We start from the raw sequence: 19,700 nt of genomic DNA, 5'->3' as shown, positions 1-19,700 counted from the left end.
AAATTAAACCGTATAATAATTATTAAATTAAACAATAAGTGGTTCTTTGGGTTGGGCTCTATAACGATGTCTCTTGCAAACTTCATTATGTAGTACTCACACTTGATGTCATCATCCCGCTGTCGGCACAATTAAACATAACAAAACACAATTCAATTATATATATGTTTAGATAATTTAAAAACTTCTTTGTTGTGATTAAAAATTTATTATCAAAGGGTGGAAGAGTTTTTCTCTTCTTGCAGACTGTCCTCTCTGTACACTACTACAAAATAGGGCTTTCTCTGCAGTTTTTTCCTTAATACACCATAGTGAAAAGTTCATGAAAAAATCGCAGAGAAAAGTGCTACTTTTCTATAGCGCACCAAATTTTTTTAAGTTATTAAATTTGTGCTTTATTTTATTTAATTGTTAAGTGTTGTGAATTATTTTATTTATTTGTTTAAATTAATTGTTAGAATTTTTTGGTAGAATTTTGTGAATTTAATTGTTAATTGTTATTTATTTATTTATTTTAAAATGTGAATAATTTGAGTTTTGGTTGAATGCACTAACGTGCATGATAGGTAGTGATGCACCCTAGTTATTGAGTGTGTGCATGTGTATGGTTGCATGGTGCACATGTGTAGAATTTTCTACACACCTTAGTTTCCTTTTATTAGAATTATTTATAAAAAATAAATAAATAAAAGAGGGAAAGGGCAACAAGGGTGGACGACAAGAGGAATGGGGGAATTAGAGTTGTCCCATTTATTTTGTTTCTTTTTTTCTTCAATCAAATAAATTAGAATATAGGAAAAATAGACACCATTAGGAAACTTTCCCTTTGTGTTTATTAGGTTATTTTTGGCTAAATTAGAATAAAAAGGGAAGAGAGAAAAAGAAGAGACCATTTGGGAATTGGAGCCATTGGCCTAGAGGGAAGGAGAGAGAGAGAGAGTGGGCGAGCTAGAGAGAGAAAGGGAGAGAGGGGCTACCATTTTCTAGAGAGAAGGAGGAAAGAAAGAAGGAGAAGGGGGAGAAGGAAAGGGTTTCGAAACTCTAGGTATGTATTCATCTATGGTGTTTTTAAATCCTTGGTTAAGAGTCTTTTTCTTTAATCTAAGAATAATTGTGTTTTCTTTCTTTGGTTCTATGGTTTTCGAAAACCCTAGGATTTGAACAAGGTGGTGATTCTAGTTTGGGTTCTTGATTCCTATCAAGAGAGGTATTGGATTTCCTCCCTCAATCTATGGTTGTTGTTGTTGTTGTTTTATTTTTGTTATTTTGGAGAGATCATGGCTGAATGTGGATTGGTGTTTTGGGTAAGGATATTATGTTTCTGTTGCTTTGATATTGATGGATGTTTTCAAAAATTCATGTTTTGAAAGAAAACTAATGTTTTGATTATTTTGGCCTTGGTGAATGTGTTGCACTATTGTTATGATGACTTGATGAGAAACATGTTAGGTGGTTATATATTTTTGGATTCAAGAGTATGAATCTCATATAAGTCTCGCCCAAGGCATATGTAGATAATACATGTGGAGTTTTGCTTATGCTTCCTTTGATGATTCTATGATTTTGGTCATGTTATTTGGGAAATAGGAACATGCTAGGTTTCATGTGAAGGCATATATGGATATTGATATTTTATATTATTGATGCATGTTTGTCATTCCTATTTTATTTGATGTCATGTATATACTCATTAGAAATATGATAGGGTGTTTGTAAGACTTTAAATGTGTATATGTTAGTGGTGTTTTCTTTTGGATCACTTGAATGATAGAAGCATGCTAGGGTTTATGTTTAATTATATTAATTAAACATGCATGAATAATGTGTGAATTTTGTAAGGCATGATGAAATTTATGAATTTTATGATTTGAAGTACTTGCTGATTTTTGTGTATAAATGGTGTCAATATGATGAGAATAATGTTTTTGAATGTTTAAACAACTTTGTAAGTGCAATAATGTTTTCAAGAAATTAATGGAAGCCTTGAAATGATATTTTTGCTCAAATAATTACCTAATTTTTTTTTTTATATTTTTACAGAAAATATGAGTTTTTTTTTTTTTAAAAAAATGGTGATTTTGAGGAAATATTTTGTTGTTGGAATTTTAGTAAAAATGTGAAGTTGTATTTTTAATTTAAAAGAAATTTTGTGTGTATGCTGAAATAAATTAATACCCTAAACTATGAAAATATTAAAAATGGTATTTTTAATATAACCATGAGTGTTCATTTTAATAGATATGATTTTTTCTTTATTTTAATTAAGAAAACTGTGGAATTTTAATTTACTTGTGATTTTTAAATAAATTAAATAGTGACTGAAAGTTTAGTTAAAATATTTTCAAAATAATTATTGGATTATCACTTAAGAATTTATTCTACTTAAAAATTAAGTCTTAAAATAATATAAGTAAAATATATTTTTTCCACACCTAAAAATTATATTTTCTCACACCAAGTTTGTAATTTTGTTAATTGGATTAAATTGATAATTTCTAAGGAAACATGTTAAATTATAAGTATTTTACATAATTTATAGCCTTTATTATTTTTATGTAATTTATAAATAAATAATGGAATTATTATATTTTTAAATGGTTATTATTTCATGAAATAAAAATAATGTTTTAGAGGTTGAATCAACTTAGTGATTTTTAAAGAGATAAATAATGGTAATAAAAGTATGTTACTAATTCATTATTTTTAAAACGATAGAAATAAGTCCGTAGGAATTATCGATTTTAAATGTGTCTAATATTCAACCATATGATTTTTATTTAAAAACTATGCATGTAACATAGGTATAATTTGCATTATTCTTTTGGTAATTTTATGTGTAATTATGCCTATTTAGAAAATTTGAGTAGTCTTCACCATGTGTGCATGGCCCATGCATACATGAGATATATGGGTTGGGTACAAGAGAGTCTTATGTGATGCTAAAGGATGTTATTTGATTATGGTTTAGGCTCGTTGTGAAGTTATCAGTTGTGCTTTGCTTGGACCTGAGGTAAGGAAGTTAGATAGAATTTTGGTTATGTATGTTGTGAATGGTAAGGTTGGCATGTATGAATAAGAATGTTATGTATGATGATACCTTTTGCTATACAAATTATGAGATGCTATTTTGTGTTGTTATGGCTGGATTGTATGAATGTTGTATGTTATGTAATGGTTGTTATCATGATGAACGCGACACAACAAAGGGGTTACTAAGGATAAGAAGACGTAGCCCGAGTTACTAAGGATATGAAGACGTAACTCATAGGGTGGACGCACCAAGATTATTTAAGGACCAGAGATCCTGTTCACCTTAAGATGGACAAGTTAGCGGGCCATGTTCACAAAGTTATGATGTTATGTTATGATGACTATGTATATGATGTTTATGTTATGATGTTATGATTATGATGATTATGTTTATGTGTATGATGATGATGGTTACGATAATGATGTTTATGATAATGACGTTTATGATGTATGACGATGTTTAAATATGAATATGTTTTGTTGTGTTTTACTTGTGTGTTAATTGTACTTCCTTACTGGCCTTTTAGCTCACCCCCTTACTTTCCCTTCCAGGTAGCAAATAAGATTTCTATTTGGCACGCATGGTGATGTGGGGAGTTCTATCGTTAGGGTGTGTATGGTGTGGGGGCATCCTGTGGACGAGAAAACGATCACTTTAACGCCAATTTCTAAAGAATAATGTTTATGTTTATTTTTGATTTTCAGAACTTATCAGTGGGACTTGAACTTTAATTATTTTTAAAACGTTGCATGAAAACTATTATTTTTATAATAAGTGGCTTTTCTGTTTATAAAATTATGTGCACGCAAATATTTTACAAAGTATTAGACAATGGTGTTTTACAAATGATATCAGAGACAGGTCGTCCATGTTTCCAAGGACCCTCCCCATACACGCTAAAGATGGGAAAATCTCACCTCACTGCTTCGTAAGTATTTGTTATGTGCTTTTATTTGTTTCTATTTGTTCAATTTTATAGTCTCGTAACTGTAATATAGTAAGATGCCTCCCGTCTTGAAAACTACTAAGAAATAACTACTCAAGGAGATCCGCGCAATACCCAAGGTCCAGTTTGAGGAGGATCCCTACGATTGGCCGATTGCGGTATTAAAAACAACAACGGTGGTTTGTGATCGTATTCAAGGGATCATGAACAAAAGGGGAGCTTTGCTTTGGCCTAGAGAGCAATATTGGGTGTTGAGGGAAGCAGTGTCAATGTACTCTGAGGCCCTTCTTCAGTTGGACAGAGCATGGCGCAACGTCATTCAAGATGACCTAGAGTTTAGTACCATGGAATACGTAATCTACGATCTTATAGACAACTGCAATTTTAGTCATCTGGAGCTGGTCTTGGTGAAGACGGATGACGGAGACATAAAGGAGCATTTGGGGACAGTACACGATGTGGAAGGAGCCTTGGCAATTGAGGAAGTAACTCGAGCTATACCACGTGTGACCGCTAGGATGAGGATAATGGCGAGCGCTCCCGGCTACTTTCACATCCCAAAAGACGTCTTTGATTAAAGTTCAGGGCACGAGTCCACAGTTGAGGACTAGAGTCCGTCGCGTAAATCGTTCCATGAGACGCTAATAAATAAGATGGGATATTGTTAGACCTTAAAGGATCTATTTTGGTCATTAAACACTTTATGGGATTGTTTAAATTTTTGGAATAATTTGAACACTTTGAATGCTATGGTTTAATATTTTTGCAAACTCTAAATGATGTGGTTTGAATGTATGATTTTTGAAAATATCTATCAAACCATTATACGATGGTCCTTCCTTATGATTTTCCTTTGATTGCTTTAGAATCTCATAATGTCGACTAGAGGAAGAGGAGGCAAGGGAAGAGGAGGAGGCCGAGGAAAGGGTGTCTCCACAAGGTCTAAAACCACGACAACCCCTGACATAGAAATGCCATCAGTTCAACCTGCAGCTCCAGCAACACAATCTGTAAACTTGGCCGCAGAGGTAGCAAGGTTGAGAGAACAATTGAGGCTGAGAGATAAGGCATTGGCACATGCTAGGCAAGCATCGCAAACGCCCTAAGTGCCTCAAGTGCCAGTAGCGCAGCCTCAGCCGCTAGCACCACCACCTGCACCACTACATGTAACTTATGGGTTTGAACCAGTGTATGAACGTTTTAGAAAACAAGCCCCACCAACCTTTGAAGGGAAAATTGATCCAATAGTGGCAGAAGATTGGTTAAGATCGGTCGAGGCCATCTTCGATCATATGGAGTTGAATGATCGCCAGAGAGTCTCCTGTGCAGTTTATTTACTCAAGATGGATGCACGGATATGGTGGCATGTAATTAAACAGACCCATGACATGAATACCATGACTTGGGCATAATTCGTCTAGACTTTTAGCAAGAAGTACTATAGTGCGGCCTTGCTTGCAACCAATGTAGATGAGTTTGTAACCCTGGTACAAGGAAACCTATTTGTCACTAATTATGCACAAAAGTTCAATAGGTTGGAAAAATTTGCTCCTGAAGTTGTGCCAACTGAAACTCTGCGAGCCCAAAGGTTCATAAGGGGACTCAAGCCAATGATCACTAGGGATGTTATGATGACCAGTGTTGAATTGGTCAGTTATGCAGAAGTACTTGATAGAGAACTTGAAGCTGAATATTTGGAAGATCGGATATGGAAGGATAATGCTGCCAGAAGGGAGAACTATTGAAACAAGGGCTTCAATGAGGGTAAAAGAAGGAAAGCTACTGAAGGGCAGAACAGTGGCACTAATAAGAGACCAAGACCTCCAACCACGAATAACAACAGTCACAACACTCAGAACCCCAACAACTGCAACAATCGCTTTAATGACCGGAAGTGTGGGAATCATAAAGGCAACCGAGTAGAGCACCCTATCTATCCAAAATGCTCGAAAAGACACCCGACAGAATGCCAGGCCGGCACCAATAATTTTTTTAAGTGTGGTCGGGCAGGACATCTGAAGAAGAATTTCCCACAATGGAAGGTGGGACAGAATAATAACAGCAATCTGGTGCCAGAATGAAGCAGCCAACAGCAACATCGTAGTCACAGGTCAGCTCCCTATATCTGGTATGGTGTGTAAAGTCCATATTGATTCTGGAGCGAGTCACTCTTATGTTTTCATGAATGGGATTGATAAGCTGAGTATGCCTTATAAACTATTTGAGCATAACTTTAGTACAATGTTGCCATCGGGAGACATGATGTTGTCAACTAGGTGGTTACCGTCAACGCCTGTAACGATAGAGGGCAAGGAGTGCCCAGTAGACCTGATAGACATAGGGCGACAATAGACTTTTAGAAGAAGACTGTGGAGTTCAGACCAAACGAAGGAGAGGTCTTTTCCTTTAGAGGAGAAGTAGCGGGTTTTCGAACACCCATAATATCTGTAGCTGATCAAGGAGGGTCAGTTGGGTGATCCACAGCTGATCAAGATCAAAGAGGATGTTTTGGCTGGAGAATCTAGAGATTATATAGTGTCTGAATTAGGCTTGTTGAGATACAAGGGGCAGATATGTGTTCTGTTAGACACTGCTTTGAGGCGAGAGATTCTGGATGAATCTGATACTACACCTAACTCTTTGCATCCAGGCACCACAAAGATGTATCAGGATGTGAGATCATTGTATTGGTGGCCCGGGATGGAGAGGGATGTAGTGGAGTATGTGGCTAAGTGCTTGACATGTCAATAGGTCAAGGCTGAGCATCAGAGGCCGGTAGGGTTATTGCAGCCTCTGGATATCCTAGAGTGGAAATGGGAGGACATCACGATGGATTTTGTGGTGGGGTTACCAAGGAATGTTGGTTAGCATGATTCTATTTGGGTTATAGTGGATCGCTATACCAAGTCAGCTCACTTCTTGCCAGTGAGGACTACATATGCAGTTGAACAGTATGCAGATCTCTATGTGAGAGAGATCGTGCACCTCCATGGAGCACCGAGGTCAATCGTGTCAGATCGGGACCCCAGTTTTACTTCCAAGTTCTGGGGGAGTTTACAGAAGGCCATGGGAACACAATTGAAGTTCAGTACTGCTTATCATCCTTAGACAGATGGGCAATCTGAGAGGACGATCCAGATATTGGAAGACATGATGCGAGTATGTGTGCTGGACTTTGGTGTATCTTGGAGTAAGTATCTACCTTTGATAGAGTTTTCCTACAACAACAATTATCAGTCTACCATTGGAGTTGTACCTTATGGGATGATGTATGGTAGGAAATGCAGATCTCCCATTCATTGGGATGAGACAAGTGAAAGGAGATACTTGGGTCCTGAGGTAGTTCAGAGGACCAGTGAAGCCATTGAGAAGATTAGAGCTCGGATACTCGCTTCTCAAAGTAGAAAGAAATGTTATGCAGATTGAAAGCGCAAGAACGTGGAGTTCGAAGTGGGATACTACATCTTCCTCAGAGTCTCGCCGTGGAAAGGGCTGAGAAGATTTGGAAAGAAGGGCAAGCTGAGCCCTAGATTTGTAGGTCCATTTGAGATCCTGGAGAGGATTGGTCAGGTGGCTTACAGGTTGGCCTTACCTCCGGCATTGTCAGCAGTGCATAACGTGTTTCATGTTTCAGCTCTTCGGAAGTATGTATATGATGTGACTCATGTCTTGAGTTATGAAGATCTGGTGCTTGACACAGATCTTTCCTTTGAGGAACAACCAGTCTAGATACTTGACAGAAAGGACAAAGTCCTCAGGAACAAGATGATACCTTTGGTTAAGGTATTGTGGAGGAACAGTAAGGTTGAGGAAGTGTCCTGGGAGCTGGAATCAGATATGCAGAATCAGTACCCCGAGCAATTCAGGTAAATTTTGAGGACGAAATTTCTTTATGGAGGGGATAGTTGTAATGCCCATGCATGTTTATGTGAATTATATTATAATAGGATGTTAAATGCATGCATGTGGGTCCACATTTCATCATAAGGGCATTTTGGTAATTTGGCCCGTTGAGGGCATATTTGTATATTTTGGTGCATGTTTGTGATTTATGGATGAGATCCCATTATTATGTGGATATGTTTGAGCTATTCTGCATGAGACGATCTTAGGATGCAAGTTAGCGGTTTTGTCACAACGAGGTTAATTATTGGGATATTGGATAATGAGAATGACTATTTGATGATAAATTGGGAGTTAGTGAGATCAGGAGGAAATTCTGGGAGTTTTGACTATTTTTCCCCCGGGGACGTTTTTCGGACCCAAAGCATTAGGATTTACTTGAGACTACTTAACCTGGAAGTAACCTGTCAAAATGAAAATTACGTTCAAACATCTTTTCTCTGGCACCCGTTATCCTTTTGACCGTTCGTTGCAATTTCGTAGGAAACTTGGGTTTTAGGAGTCGAAATCAAGCGAGGATCGATGCATAGTGATCCTAGGAAAGATTAGAAGCTTCTTAACCAAAGGATTTAGTGAGAAACAACTTAATCAAAGGTAATCTAAGCTTTAAGTTTTGAGTTTTAGAGTTTCTAAGCTCTGATTTGGATTTTGTGTGTTGATGAGTTTTTGGTTTGTTTGAGCCTCGAGATTTGATGATTTTGGATCATTGGGATGTTTGGGAACATTGATTTTTGGATTTGGAGATGTTTGGATAGGTTTTTGGAAGGATTTATAAGTGGAAAATCGGGTTTATGGATGAGTTTCCAGGAGGGGTCGACCCTGTTCTTGGGACACCGCGGCCCGAGCTTGGTACAGGTGGGCGGTGGAGATGAAGGGCCTGGGGCCACGATGCTGGGGAAGGAGGGCAGTGGTGCTTGGTGCAGGTGCCTGAGGCTGGCGTCTCTGTCTTGGCTGGGGGCCACGGCTCAATGATGCGGGGTCGCAGCGCTTGAGGGTTTTTGTGGCCAAAGTAGTGTTTTGATCATGGGAACTCAAACATTAGGCGTCGGGATCATTCCTACTACCCAGTTTAGAAGGATTCGATGTCTCGGAGGCTAGGTCTTGGTCTGGTAACCTTTTATTATTCATTTTATTGATGGAATTCCATAATTGGTTATGACTAGGTGACCGCCAAGGAACTAATAGGCTGATGGTTCTTAATGGTCGTTCTTTTATTAATTCTCGCTCGAACTAGAGGTAGGAAAAATGCACCCCATATTTGACATGCATGGTTATTCTTGAGGCATGTTGAATGTTTAAATGTGGACATTGATTGCACAACGAATGCTTAGCGAATCTTGCTCACTTGTGCATGGCACTGACTAAATAGTTAGAATTGGCAATGGTGTTAGTGTTACCTTTGAAGCTGTGACTCATTAGTCAAGTTCGGCAGTAGTACTGAGCACTGGTCACATGGTATTGACTCATAAGTCAAGAAAGGTCTTAGCGTGTTTAACACAAGCCAATAAAGATTAGATCTAATCGACATCTACATTGAATGACTCAAATCAACATTAATGTCAGACCGACCTCAAGTTCGATGAAAACTAAAAGCGCTTGTCTAGCCAAAGGCTAGTCACTTAGAGCCAGAGAGCCCTGGTGACTGCTTAGTCACAGGGCTGTGGGTACCGAGCCCGTAGTGACTACTCATCAGTCACTCATCTGATTAGAGCCAAGGCCAAAGAGGCCCAGTGACTGTTTAGTCACATGGCTATGGGTGGCGAGCCCTGTAGTGACTTGCTCGTCAGTCACTCATTATGGTTTACCAGAACCTCAAGTGTTAAATCACTCATCTGATTAGAGCTATATGCTCCTTCATGGTTAATGTAACCACAAAGTGATATTCACTCATCTGTTCAGAGCTGTAAGCTCTGTATGATTATTAAGATCATCATTTGATATTATATACATGCACACTACTACAAAAAAGGTTTTTTAGGACTAGCATTGTGAGTCCTAAAATAGTTTTTATGAGAGCCTTAAAAACTAAGGTTTTTAGGACTCGCAACGCGAGTCCTAAAATGATGTTTTTAGGACTCACGTTGCGAGTCCTAAAAGAATATTCGCGAGTCCTAAAAGATCTTGCTGAGTACCTTTAAGTAAGGTTTTTAGGACTTGCGTTGCGAGTCCTAAAATGATGTTTTTAGGACTCGCGCTGCGAGTCCTAAAAAATGTCCACGAGTCCTAAAAGATCTTGTTGAGTGCCTTTAAGTAAGGTTTTTAGGACTCGCATTGTGAGTCCTAAAATGATGTTTTTAGGACTCACACTGCGAGTCCTAAAAAATGTCCGTGAGTCCTAAAAGATCTTGTCGAGTGCCTTTAAGTAAGGTTTTTAGGACTCGCGTTGCGAGTCCTAAAAGATCTTGCTGAGTGTCTTTAAGTAAGGTTTTTAGGACTCTCTTTGGGTGCCCTTAAAAGTTATAATTTTAATTTAAAAAAAATTTATTTACTGTTATTTTAAATTAAAAATTATGATTTAAATAAAACATTTATACAAATTAATCTAAAAATTTATAGATTAAAATAACAAAACTTATTAAAATTATAATCGTCTTGACCTTAAAAAATATGTAACTAGATTTACAAAGTAAATAATTAACCATTCAAATAAAAATCATTTACTCTAATAAAAATTACAAATATAATAAAACACTAAATTCATTGTCAAACAACATATATTTCTTCTTCTTGTCCTTGTAATCAGTTTTGTGCAACATGAACAAGTTATATGTATACTCGAGTGTTCTTATACGAGTTGTTCAACTTTATCTTGTATTTCTCAAGTTTATGTTGAAGTGAGTTGAGTGCAGCAGCTGTTGTGCTCTTTCTCTCTAGTTCCTGAAACACTAAAAGTTGTAGCTCTTTATTAAAAAAATGCACACACAATGATACAATATACAACAATTCATTCTGGAACAACAAATTCAACAAACCCAAATTATTTAAGAGAAAATCCTGAATGCATTATAAATCATGAATACATAATAATGTTGTACTGATGATGAAAAGCCACTAAAAACTAAATTTTGACATAACTTTACAAGGAAACATAGAAAGTTGCATTAAAACTATACTCGACTGACTAACAAAAAATAATGACCTTTGTCCTCGAACGAGATCATGTAAAAATTAAAATATTTACCTCAAATTTATGAAGCAGTTTTATCTGCTAAGTAGAACCCTAACTTTGAAAGTGTACCATAACAATAACATCAAAATTGGTTAAATCCTTTATGCCAAAACCTGCAACAACACCAGTGAAGTTATCTTATTTTCTGAAACTAACGCTCTTTCAGCCTAAAAAAACAAAGCATGTTCAACAAGTATAAGTACCACTACTAAGTAAGATTGCAATCATCACATATTAAACTACAAATTCTATCAAATCTCGTTCAAAAATCCATTGCCTTAGTGGTAAGTACATGATCTAGCTCCTCTTGTCTTAAGAAGATCACGAAAGAACTCGAGCCTTCCACTTCTTCTGCAATATTTCATGATCTAGAGCACATGAATATTGCAGAAGAAGTGGAAGGGTCAGGCTCTTCCATGATCTTCTTAAGACAAGAGCCAATAGTCTTTAAGTAAATTGATATGGGCTGACACTAATTTAAAAATGACACGCAACACACATAAAACTTGCTAACCAAATCTGTCATCACTATCTATCTAGTCACAGTTAAGGCACACACATATATTTAATCACAATTATGATGATACATACATGATACAATAGTATATATATATATAGAGAGAGAGAGAGTAAGGCACACATATATGTAGGGATAAAGAGAAAGCTTAATGAAACTAAAGTACTAGAAATTAGTAATAGATTTAGACCAAGAAATCTTTAGTGGGACTAAGAATCATGGTACTAGAAAATCAAGTAACTGCTATAACATACAATTAAAAATCTCAGCACTAGAACAATCAAAACCATTTGAGCAGAAACAAAGAGAGAGACTATGAACCAAACTTGAAACCTGTTTAATCATAACTTGCAAGCTAGCTTCTCAAGTCCCATCCTTAATTTTCTGAAATTAGAAAGATTATACAGAAACAATTAGAAGAAAATTACTACACTTAACTTTCTTTGATAATATTTTCTCTAATTAATCCGCTAGACAACTACATACAAATATATTAGAGCATTAGATCATATATAAATCTTTATGATTACAGTTATTATATTAAAACTACCTATTCATGCTATTTTAGATCATATAACTATAAACCCAGCTACACAATTTATCATCCCTTTATGCTTTCTTTAGTTATCAAGATAGCATATTAGAATCAATCAAGTTTTCCATAGTCTGTAGCAATACTATGGGAAGCAACCATTGTGGAAAACTTCTCAGTAATTTCTAAAACCTGAAGACTAACAGAAGCACTCAAGTTTTCTTCCCAGAGCTCCTGAAAATGGTAAAGTTATTAGCCACCTAAAAGTAAAATATGACTGAACAAATTCAGAATGGGGTTGAAGTACTTTGCTACACAAAAAAATCTGCTATTCCAGCAATCTGTAATAAGATAGGCTCAATTTTTTATTATTGTTTTTTACAATGTTCGTTTTCTGTTTCAAGCTATATTTTAGCATACTAAGATCGTCCCTTGATCTCTAATCTTTGTATTTTTTTCCCATGATTAATACAAAGAAGTTTCTTTTCAAAAAAAAATGTATTCGATAATAATAAAGTAAACATACCAGTTTTTGCCTCAATAATGGGTGCAAAGATTCTCTAAGAGCCTGAGCAGAAGCTCCAATTCTAGAAGATTGTGCCTGAGCTAGAGCCTCTCTCAATGAATATGGCTGGCTAGGAGAACTTAACTGAGAATTTACTATTTGCCACAAATATCCATTTTCAGGTGTTCCCTGAGGCTGCATGAGTGGGATTCAACATTAGCATTATACGTAAAAATGAGTAGCTTCTTACAACTCATGTATCAGGGATTTGGACAATGCACAAAACTACTTAGAAAAAGTAACTAGTACCTACTGTTTGACAATATAAGGATGAACAGATGACCTCAAAACAATCAGTAAGTAATTAAAAAAAACATTATTGATAGACAAAACACTGGAAGCATCGATTTCTTGATTTAAGACCACAATAAATTAACTCACTCTGACTTCTTGTCTTGATGCCTCAGACAGATAATTGTTGATTGCCGGTGTAACGCCCTACTTCCTTAGAGCCGTTACTAAGTGAGTTTTAAGAAAAAACAGTGTGCAATGAACTCGCTAACCGAGGTTTTGAAACAAAAGTGTGACTAATTAAAAGTTAAGGCTGTAATCTTAGAAAAATGCGTTGTTTCAATAAAATTTCTAGTATTAAACATTTGGGATCCCAAAATGAGGTTTGAAAACTATTTACATCTTAAAATAAGTTTACAATTGATCAGTTATAAAAATCATAGATTATTACAGCCATTTTCAAATAAACCCCCAACCAAAGCAGTCGGGCAGGCCAAACATGTACGCGTCGCATCACGCTCTCCGTACTCATGGTTGGTTGACTCAGTCTTTGCCCTTACCTGCAACACGGAGCACCCGTGAGCCGAAGCCCAGCAAGAAAACTCATGCAGAACATAACATATGAAAATATACAGTTAATCATATCAGATAGTCCACATATAAACAAGTCAACCATTAGACTAAGCAAACACGTCCATGGCGCCCCAGAAGCCTTACCGAAGCCTGGGGTATCGGTTCACACCGTAAGGATAACACATGTATCCATCGGGCCCTACCCTGACTATAGCATCCCATGTGCTAAGTGTTACTTCCGTCCCCGCTGCCGCACCCGGCCTACGCCGCTCTCGTCCCTTGCCGTTCATTTTATTATAATCACACATATAGTATAACACAACAACATTCAAACAAATATCAATTCATTTGAATCTGCACCCTAACATGTAATGCAATATAGGGCCGTTCCTTGCAATCATCTCATCATGCAACATGCAATATAGGGCCGTGCCCCGCAATCACACTATGGGCCCATGCCCTATCCTACGGGTGTTATAGTTTTCTTACCTTTCCAATCAATAGCTTAGATCACCTGACTCCTTGAGCACGATCCCACTCGAGCCTTAGCGCACACCTAGGCACAAACATAGGTCAAAGTCAACACCGAACCCCAAGTCCGAATACCTAGCCTCGGGACCAATCCCGAGCCCCCGGGAAGTCCTAAATCCCCAAAACAAAGTGGCGGAATCAAGCCCCGAACCCTAGGTCAAAATCCCTCACCAAAAACTCAAAAATTCCCTTCTGTGAATAGTGCAGCGCTACAGCGCTCTAAAGAGGGAGCTGTAGCGCTACAAGCAGAACTCACCCCCCCAGAAACAGGGGCTAGCGCTACAGCGCCCACTGACTAGCGCTGTAGCGCTAGTTGCAGCCCAGAAAACCCAAAATCGCATTTCTGCGATTTCTTTCAACCAATCTCAACTCAAACTTCCCCAAATCTTTACCAAACCTAAAATCAAGCTTATGAACACTCTCCATTCATCCCAAGCATCCCAAATCCTCAAATCCCAAGAACATTTATCCGAAATCTCAAAATATACCATGATCAACCCTAAACTCAAAAATTCAGTCAACAACAAGTTAAAGGCTTAGAATTCTTACCATCAATGCAAATTTTGACCTTGATTCAACCCTAGGCCTCCTTAGCTTGTTCATAATTAAAGCTTGCCCAGAAATTCCCTAAAATTCCCACCATCTCAGCTCAAAACACAACTCAAACCAGCCAAACCCTAAAAGCTGAAAACTCTAAAAACTTACCTCAAAAGTTGATGTGTTCTTGCTAATCCTTGCCAAATCTTCAAGTGTAACCTTAAGATCCTTGATGCTCAGCCTATCTTAGCTCTCCACTAAGTTTTGCTCCAAGAAATTTGAAAAGAAATGGTGCTAGAACCCCCAAACCGATCCTTTGGAAACCATCTGTTTTTTCTCTCTTTTCTTTTCTTCCTTTTCTTTCTTTTCCACAGCCATTTACTCTCTCTACCATTCCCACTAAACATATAAAGCCTCATAAATCAATCTCTAAAAGCCAATTGACCAAAATGCCCTCCCTATTAACTCTAAGCCCTTTTGTCCAAGTAGGGCCATTTTAGTCATTTTACCCAATTCCCGCTAATCCTCGAGTGTCTCTAGTATTTTCTCGTTGCTTTCCAACACCTGATAAATCACCAAATTAATATTCCCCATCATCAAAATTAATCTCAATCTATTCTCTAAATTCCTGCTTATACCCCCAGGCTCACCCCGAGCCGGGTATAAATTCCCGTCATGACTTTCCGCTAGCCTGCTCACTGGGATCGCCTCGAGTCACAAATCACAGATACACCCACATACCACTGTGGTCCCAACAATCATCACATATCAATACAGTTATGCCCAACATGGCCAAAATTACAATTATGCCCTTCTAACACGATCCGGGCCTACATGCATACTAATATACATAGTCATGCATCTCAGGTAAACAAATAGTCATATAACATGCTTTAAATCATAATCATGCATTTAACTCATCAAAGTCACACATAAATCCCATCATGCCCTCCAGGCACGCTAATCAAGGCCCTTAAGCCTCATTAGCGGATTTGGGTCGTTACAGCCGGAGAAAGTCTATCAGAGTACTTAGGGGAAGCAGGTGCATCCCCAACAGGACTACGAGAACTAGAACCCATAAGCATGCCATCAGCAGACCTTCTGTGCTGTAAAAATGAATAATAGAAAATCAGTGTCACAGGCAATGGCAAAAGAAAGAGTGAGAATCAACAATAGCTAAATTACTGTACATTGTTAACTTACTTCTCCTATTATTAGAATATTACTTTTACCCAACATGAATAATATATAAACATATAGCATCCATTCTAATACCATGGTTAAAAGGTATACTTCTGGAAACCTTCTATGCAATAAATGGCTCCATAGTAACAAGTTTTTCCTTTATCATTCTTAGCCAAATGATTAACATTCTTATATTGCATAAAGCCCAAAAGAGGTAATCATGACCAAAAAATTAAACACAAGGAAACAAATGACAGAGAGGACAAAACTCTAAAGATGTGCACATCCAAGTTCAATTGACCCTCCCTTTGAATCAACTCAAGAACTAAGCAAAACCAAAATGTTTGTTTACATGCAAAGAATGTGCATTTAAAGAACAAGGATAACCAAACTTTTGTCATTCTGAGTAGGTCAATTTTCATCGTCAAGTGGCATATATTATTACTCATGTCTCAGTTAAATAAAATTAAGGGGGGAAAATCCTGGATATGGACTTACAACATTTGGAGATCAGAAAGTTATATCATTTGAGGGCCCCACTTTGGTGCATTTTGCCATAATTTAAGCTACCACGTCAATTTTATAAAAACTTGTAAACTTGACAACCATTCAAAATAAGATAGCAAATAAATAAAAAGATTATATGTATGCATGGCTTATACTTTATAGAACTCAAACAAGTAAACTAAATGACACCAACAGTCAATCACAAGATCAAAGAGGTAAGGGAAATATCAAGGAACCTCAAAAAGACTTAGGCATTCCTCCATGAGTTTGAAAAATAATCTAGTCCTTGCAATGCTCTGCTGCCATGCCTTCACAAGTGATGCATCATCAAGATTGCGCACAATTTGCAAAATAACTATGAGAACTTCACGCTTTTCAACAGCATTAAGGTTGTAAAAAACAGGCATCTCATCCAAAATCTGCATAGACCACATCACTAATTAGTGAACTAATTGGAGATAGAACTTTGATAATTATACTGTATCATAACATAAATCATTTACTGTTCAATAGAGAAATATTAGCTTGAGTAGTTACAATCTAAGAATATCATTGTGAAATACATAGTTGTTTATATGCAGCATTCCCTCATAAGGCAAAAATAAATCTTCGATGGCACCATTTACCTGGCCAATAAGAGGAAAATACAGTTGCGCAATATATAGTTTATCTTCAGGCTTCTGGTATCGAGCATCAAATTCATGCTTGCACATAAGGACCACCAGAATTCTAGCAGCCTACACAGACAAGCTTATATGATTACAAATTACAACAGAAATAAAAATATGTAACTGCATCTCACATGAAACTTATTACACTACAAGGGTACATAAACAAGCCAGGGTCAAAGGATGATTTTTACTATGTTTGTTTTCTGTTTCAAGCTATATTTTAGCTTACTAAGATCGTCCATTGATCTCTAATCTTTGTATTTTTTTCCCATGATTAATACAAAGAATTTTCTTTTTAAAAAAAAAAAAAAAAAAGATAGCATATATAGAATCCTAGCTACCCATATTAATAAATAGTTGTTCAATTAGACAAATCATCAAACAGCTGGAGTGCAATACCAAAATGAAGCAATATATAAAAATTGGTTTTCACTACCAATAATTTAATAAATACAACTTATAAAATGATCAAAAGAAAAGATGTGTAGATACCAGTGATATCCAGCTAGTGGAGCAAACTTCAGACCAACTCGAAGAAACTCTCCATTTAAGCACTCCTGCATATGTATAGTATAGCATATATATATACAGTATATACACATAAGTAGCTACCATGTTATATACTAAGAAAAAGCTCAATATAATAAAGAGAGGCCACGAAAGAGCTATATAATTATAAATATATATTATATTTAATCATCTAACAATAATAATAACAAAAGGCAGTAGTAATTTGAGCACACAAAAACTAGAATCACTCATAGTTTCATTAAATCATATTCTGTAGTTTCTTTGCATCAATTTCTCAAACACTTGAAGAGCATCAACCATTAGTTTAAGAGATCCATATGCCCTGGTTTCCTTACACTACTTTCCAGCTCAAGACAAAAAACATCCAAAAGATAATATCAGAAACTAACCCGAAAATTTCCTAGAGTTACAAGAAAATTTTAAGATAAACAAGCAAAAATTTAAATCCCAAATCACAGCCACCAAGCCAACGAATCCCAAATCTCAAAATACACCAAGCTAAATAATTGGAATACATCAAAGCCTCCAAACAACTTCATACAAAACCTTACAAAACAGAATATACAGGCATTATAAATATATTCAAATATATAATATTTATACATATATTTCTCAAATCTATATACATATGGAAAAAAAAAATTGTTAAAGAAAGCATACTTACAGCAGAGACCACCATTGCGACCCCTGCGAGGCCACCGCTCCACCAGCTGCGACAAATTAAGGGGCATACCTCAGATTGTTCAATGCCCCAACAGTCATTTAGTTGTCCAAAAGTAGAGCCTGGAGGCTTCTGCTCGCGGCGGAGAATGGGCCACCAAGCCCCAACGAACCACCAAGCCTCCGTGCCGTCCAGCCCCAACGAGCCCCCAAGCCTCCACGTCCGCCCAGCCCCTGCGTCGTCGAGCCCAGACCCGAGACCCCCCCACCCGCCGTCGAGCCCCTCGAGCCACCAGTCTTTGCTGTCGAGCCGAGTCCCGAGCCCCCTGCCGCCGAACAGCCCGACCCCCTTGCCCCCGTCGACCACCATTCCCCGAGCCCCTGCCGTTGTCGTTTGGGACTAGCAGAAAAAATGGGATAGAGAGAGGGAGAAAGGAAAGTATCGGGTGGGAGAAAGGGATTTGGGTATATCTATATATATTTTTATTTTATAAATAAAAATCAGATTATATTATTTAGATAAAAAAAAATGTGATTATAAAACTCCCAATTTTATACTCCTAATACTATAAAAAATAATTTGAAAAATCACAACTATACAAATTCTTTTCAAACTTATAATAATTGTTATTTAAAATTTAAATTGCTATTTAATTTAAATACAAGGTAAAAGTGCACTTTAGTTAACTTTATTTTAAAAATATATTAATTAATTTTTATTAATATTTTTTTAAATTTTCATATAAATTTTAAATAAATAAATAATGCCATATATTATAAAAATTTTAACTAGTAAATTTATATATTAAAATTATTTTAAAATATTTTTCCAATCAATAAAACAATTTATTTTTAACTAATACTAATTTTATAAAAATGTTAAACAATAAGTGGTTTTATGCACTTTTACTAACAATTTTAAGGACTTGCTTTGGGAGTCCTTAATACTCTTTTAGGACTCACAAAGCAAGTCCTTAAAAGTCACCATTCCTAATTTTTCAGCTCAGGTGTTTTTAGGACTCGCTTTGCGAGTCCTAAAAGAGTATTAAGGACTCCCAAAGCAAGTCCTTAAAATTGTTAAGTAAAACACTCATTTTTTAGCCCAGATTTTTTTAGGACTCACTTATTTTTTTAGGACACTCTTTGCGAGTCCTAAATTGTGTTTTTTCAGGACTCTCAATGAGTATCCTAAAAACTCCATAAATATTTTTAAGGACTTGCATTTATGTGCGTGTCCTAAAAAAGTGTCCCGTAAAGGGTATTTTGTAGTAGTGGCAGTATTGAGTTTTCTTGCTGGGCTTTAGCTCATGGGTACTATGTGGCACAGGTAAATGGAAAGAAAAGCTCACCACCCCTTGAGTGGAGAGCTTAGGTGCTGATGTGTACATATGCGGCCGCTTGACCACCACGGCGAAGGAGTTCTCAGGGGAACTAGGGGGTTTACCCTAATTTTTCCGCTTAGGTCGGCGGGTTGTAAATTTAAACTGTAATGAGAATTTTGGATTGTAAATAACTTGTAAATGTTTTGATGGGCCCATGAACAGTTTTATGTTTTTAAATAAAATATATCATTTCCTTATGGTTGGTTTTACACCTTAACCTATTAATAAC

At 36.7% G+C, this 19,700-nt stretch overlaps 2 protein-coding genes across 2 annotated transcripts; one reads left to right on the top strand and one right to left on the bottom strand.

The window, feature by feature from the left end:
- Positions 1-4,948: 4,948 nt before the first annotated feature.
- LOC133806071 (uncharacterized) lies at positions 4,949-5,722 on the top strand. Its single transcript, XM_062244205.1, has 3 exons — positions 4,949-5,061; positions 5,182-5,344; positions 5,399-5,722. Exons 1-3 carry the CDS (start codon positions 4,949-4,951, stop codon positions 5,720-5,722), a joined length of 600 nt encoding a protein of 199 aa, XP_062100189.1.
- Positions 5,723-11,992: 6,270 nt separating this feature from the next.
- LOC133806070 (guanine nucleotide exchange factor SPIKE 1-like) lies at positions 11,993-18,272 on the bottom strand. Its single transcript, XM_062244204.1, has 8 exons — positions 18,094-18,272; positions 17,391-17,455; positions 16,854-16,964; positions 16,464-16,646; positions 15,540-15,641; positions 13,045-13,101; positions 12,625-12,798; positions 11,993-12,332 (listed from the first exon to the last, which is right to left on the bottom strand). Exons 3-8 carry the CDS (start codon positions 16,938-16,940, stop codon positions 12,213-12,215), a joined length of 723 nt encoding a protein of 240 aa, XP_062100188.1. The 5' UTR covers positions 16,941-16,964; positions 17,391-17,455; positions 18,094-18,272; the 3' UTR covers positions 11,993-12,212.
- Positions 18,273-19,700: the final 1,428 nt, after the last annotated feature.

Source organism: Humulus lupulus, chromosome X, assembly GCF_963169125.1.
Source record: "Humulus lupulus chromosome X, drHumLupu1.1, whole genome shotgun sequence".
Taxonomy (NCBI): domain Eukaryota; kingdom Viridiplantae; phylum Streptophyta; class Magnoliopsida; order Rosales; family Cannabaceae; genus Humulus; species Humulus lupulus.
This window is presented reverse-complemented; position numbering and strand designations above follow the sequence as displayed.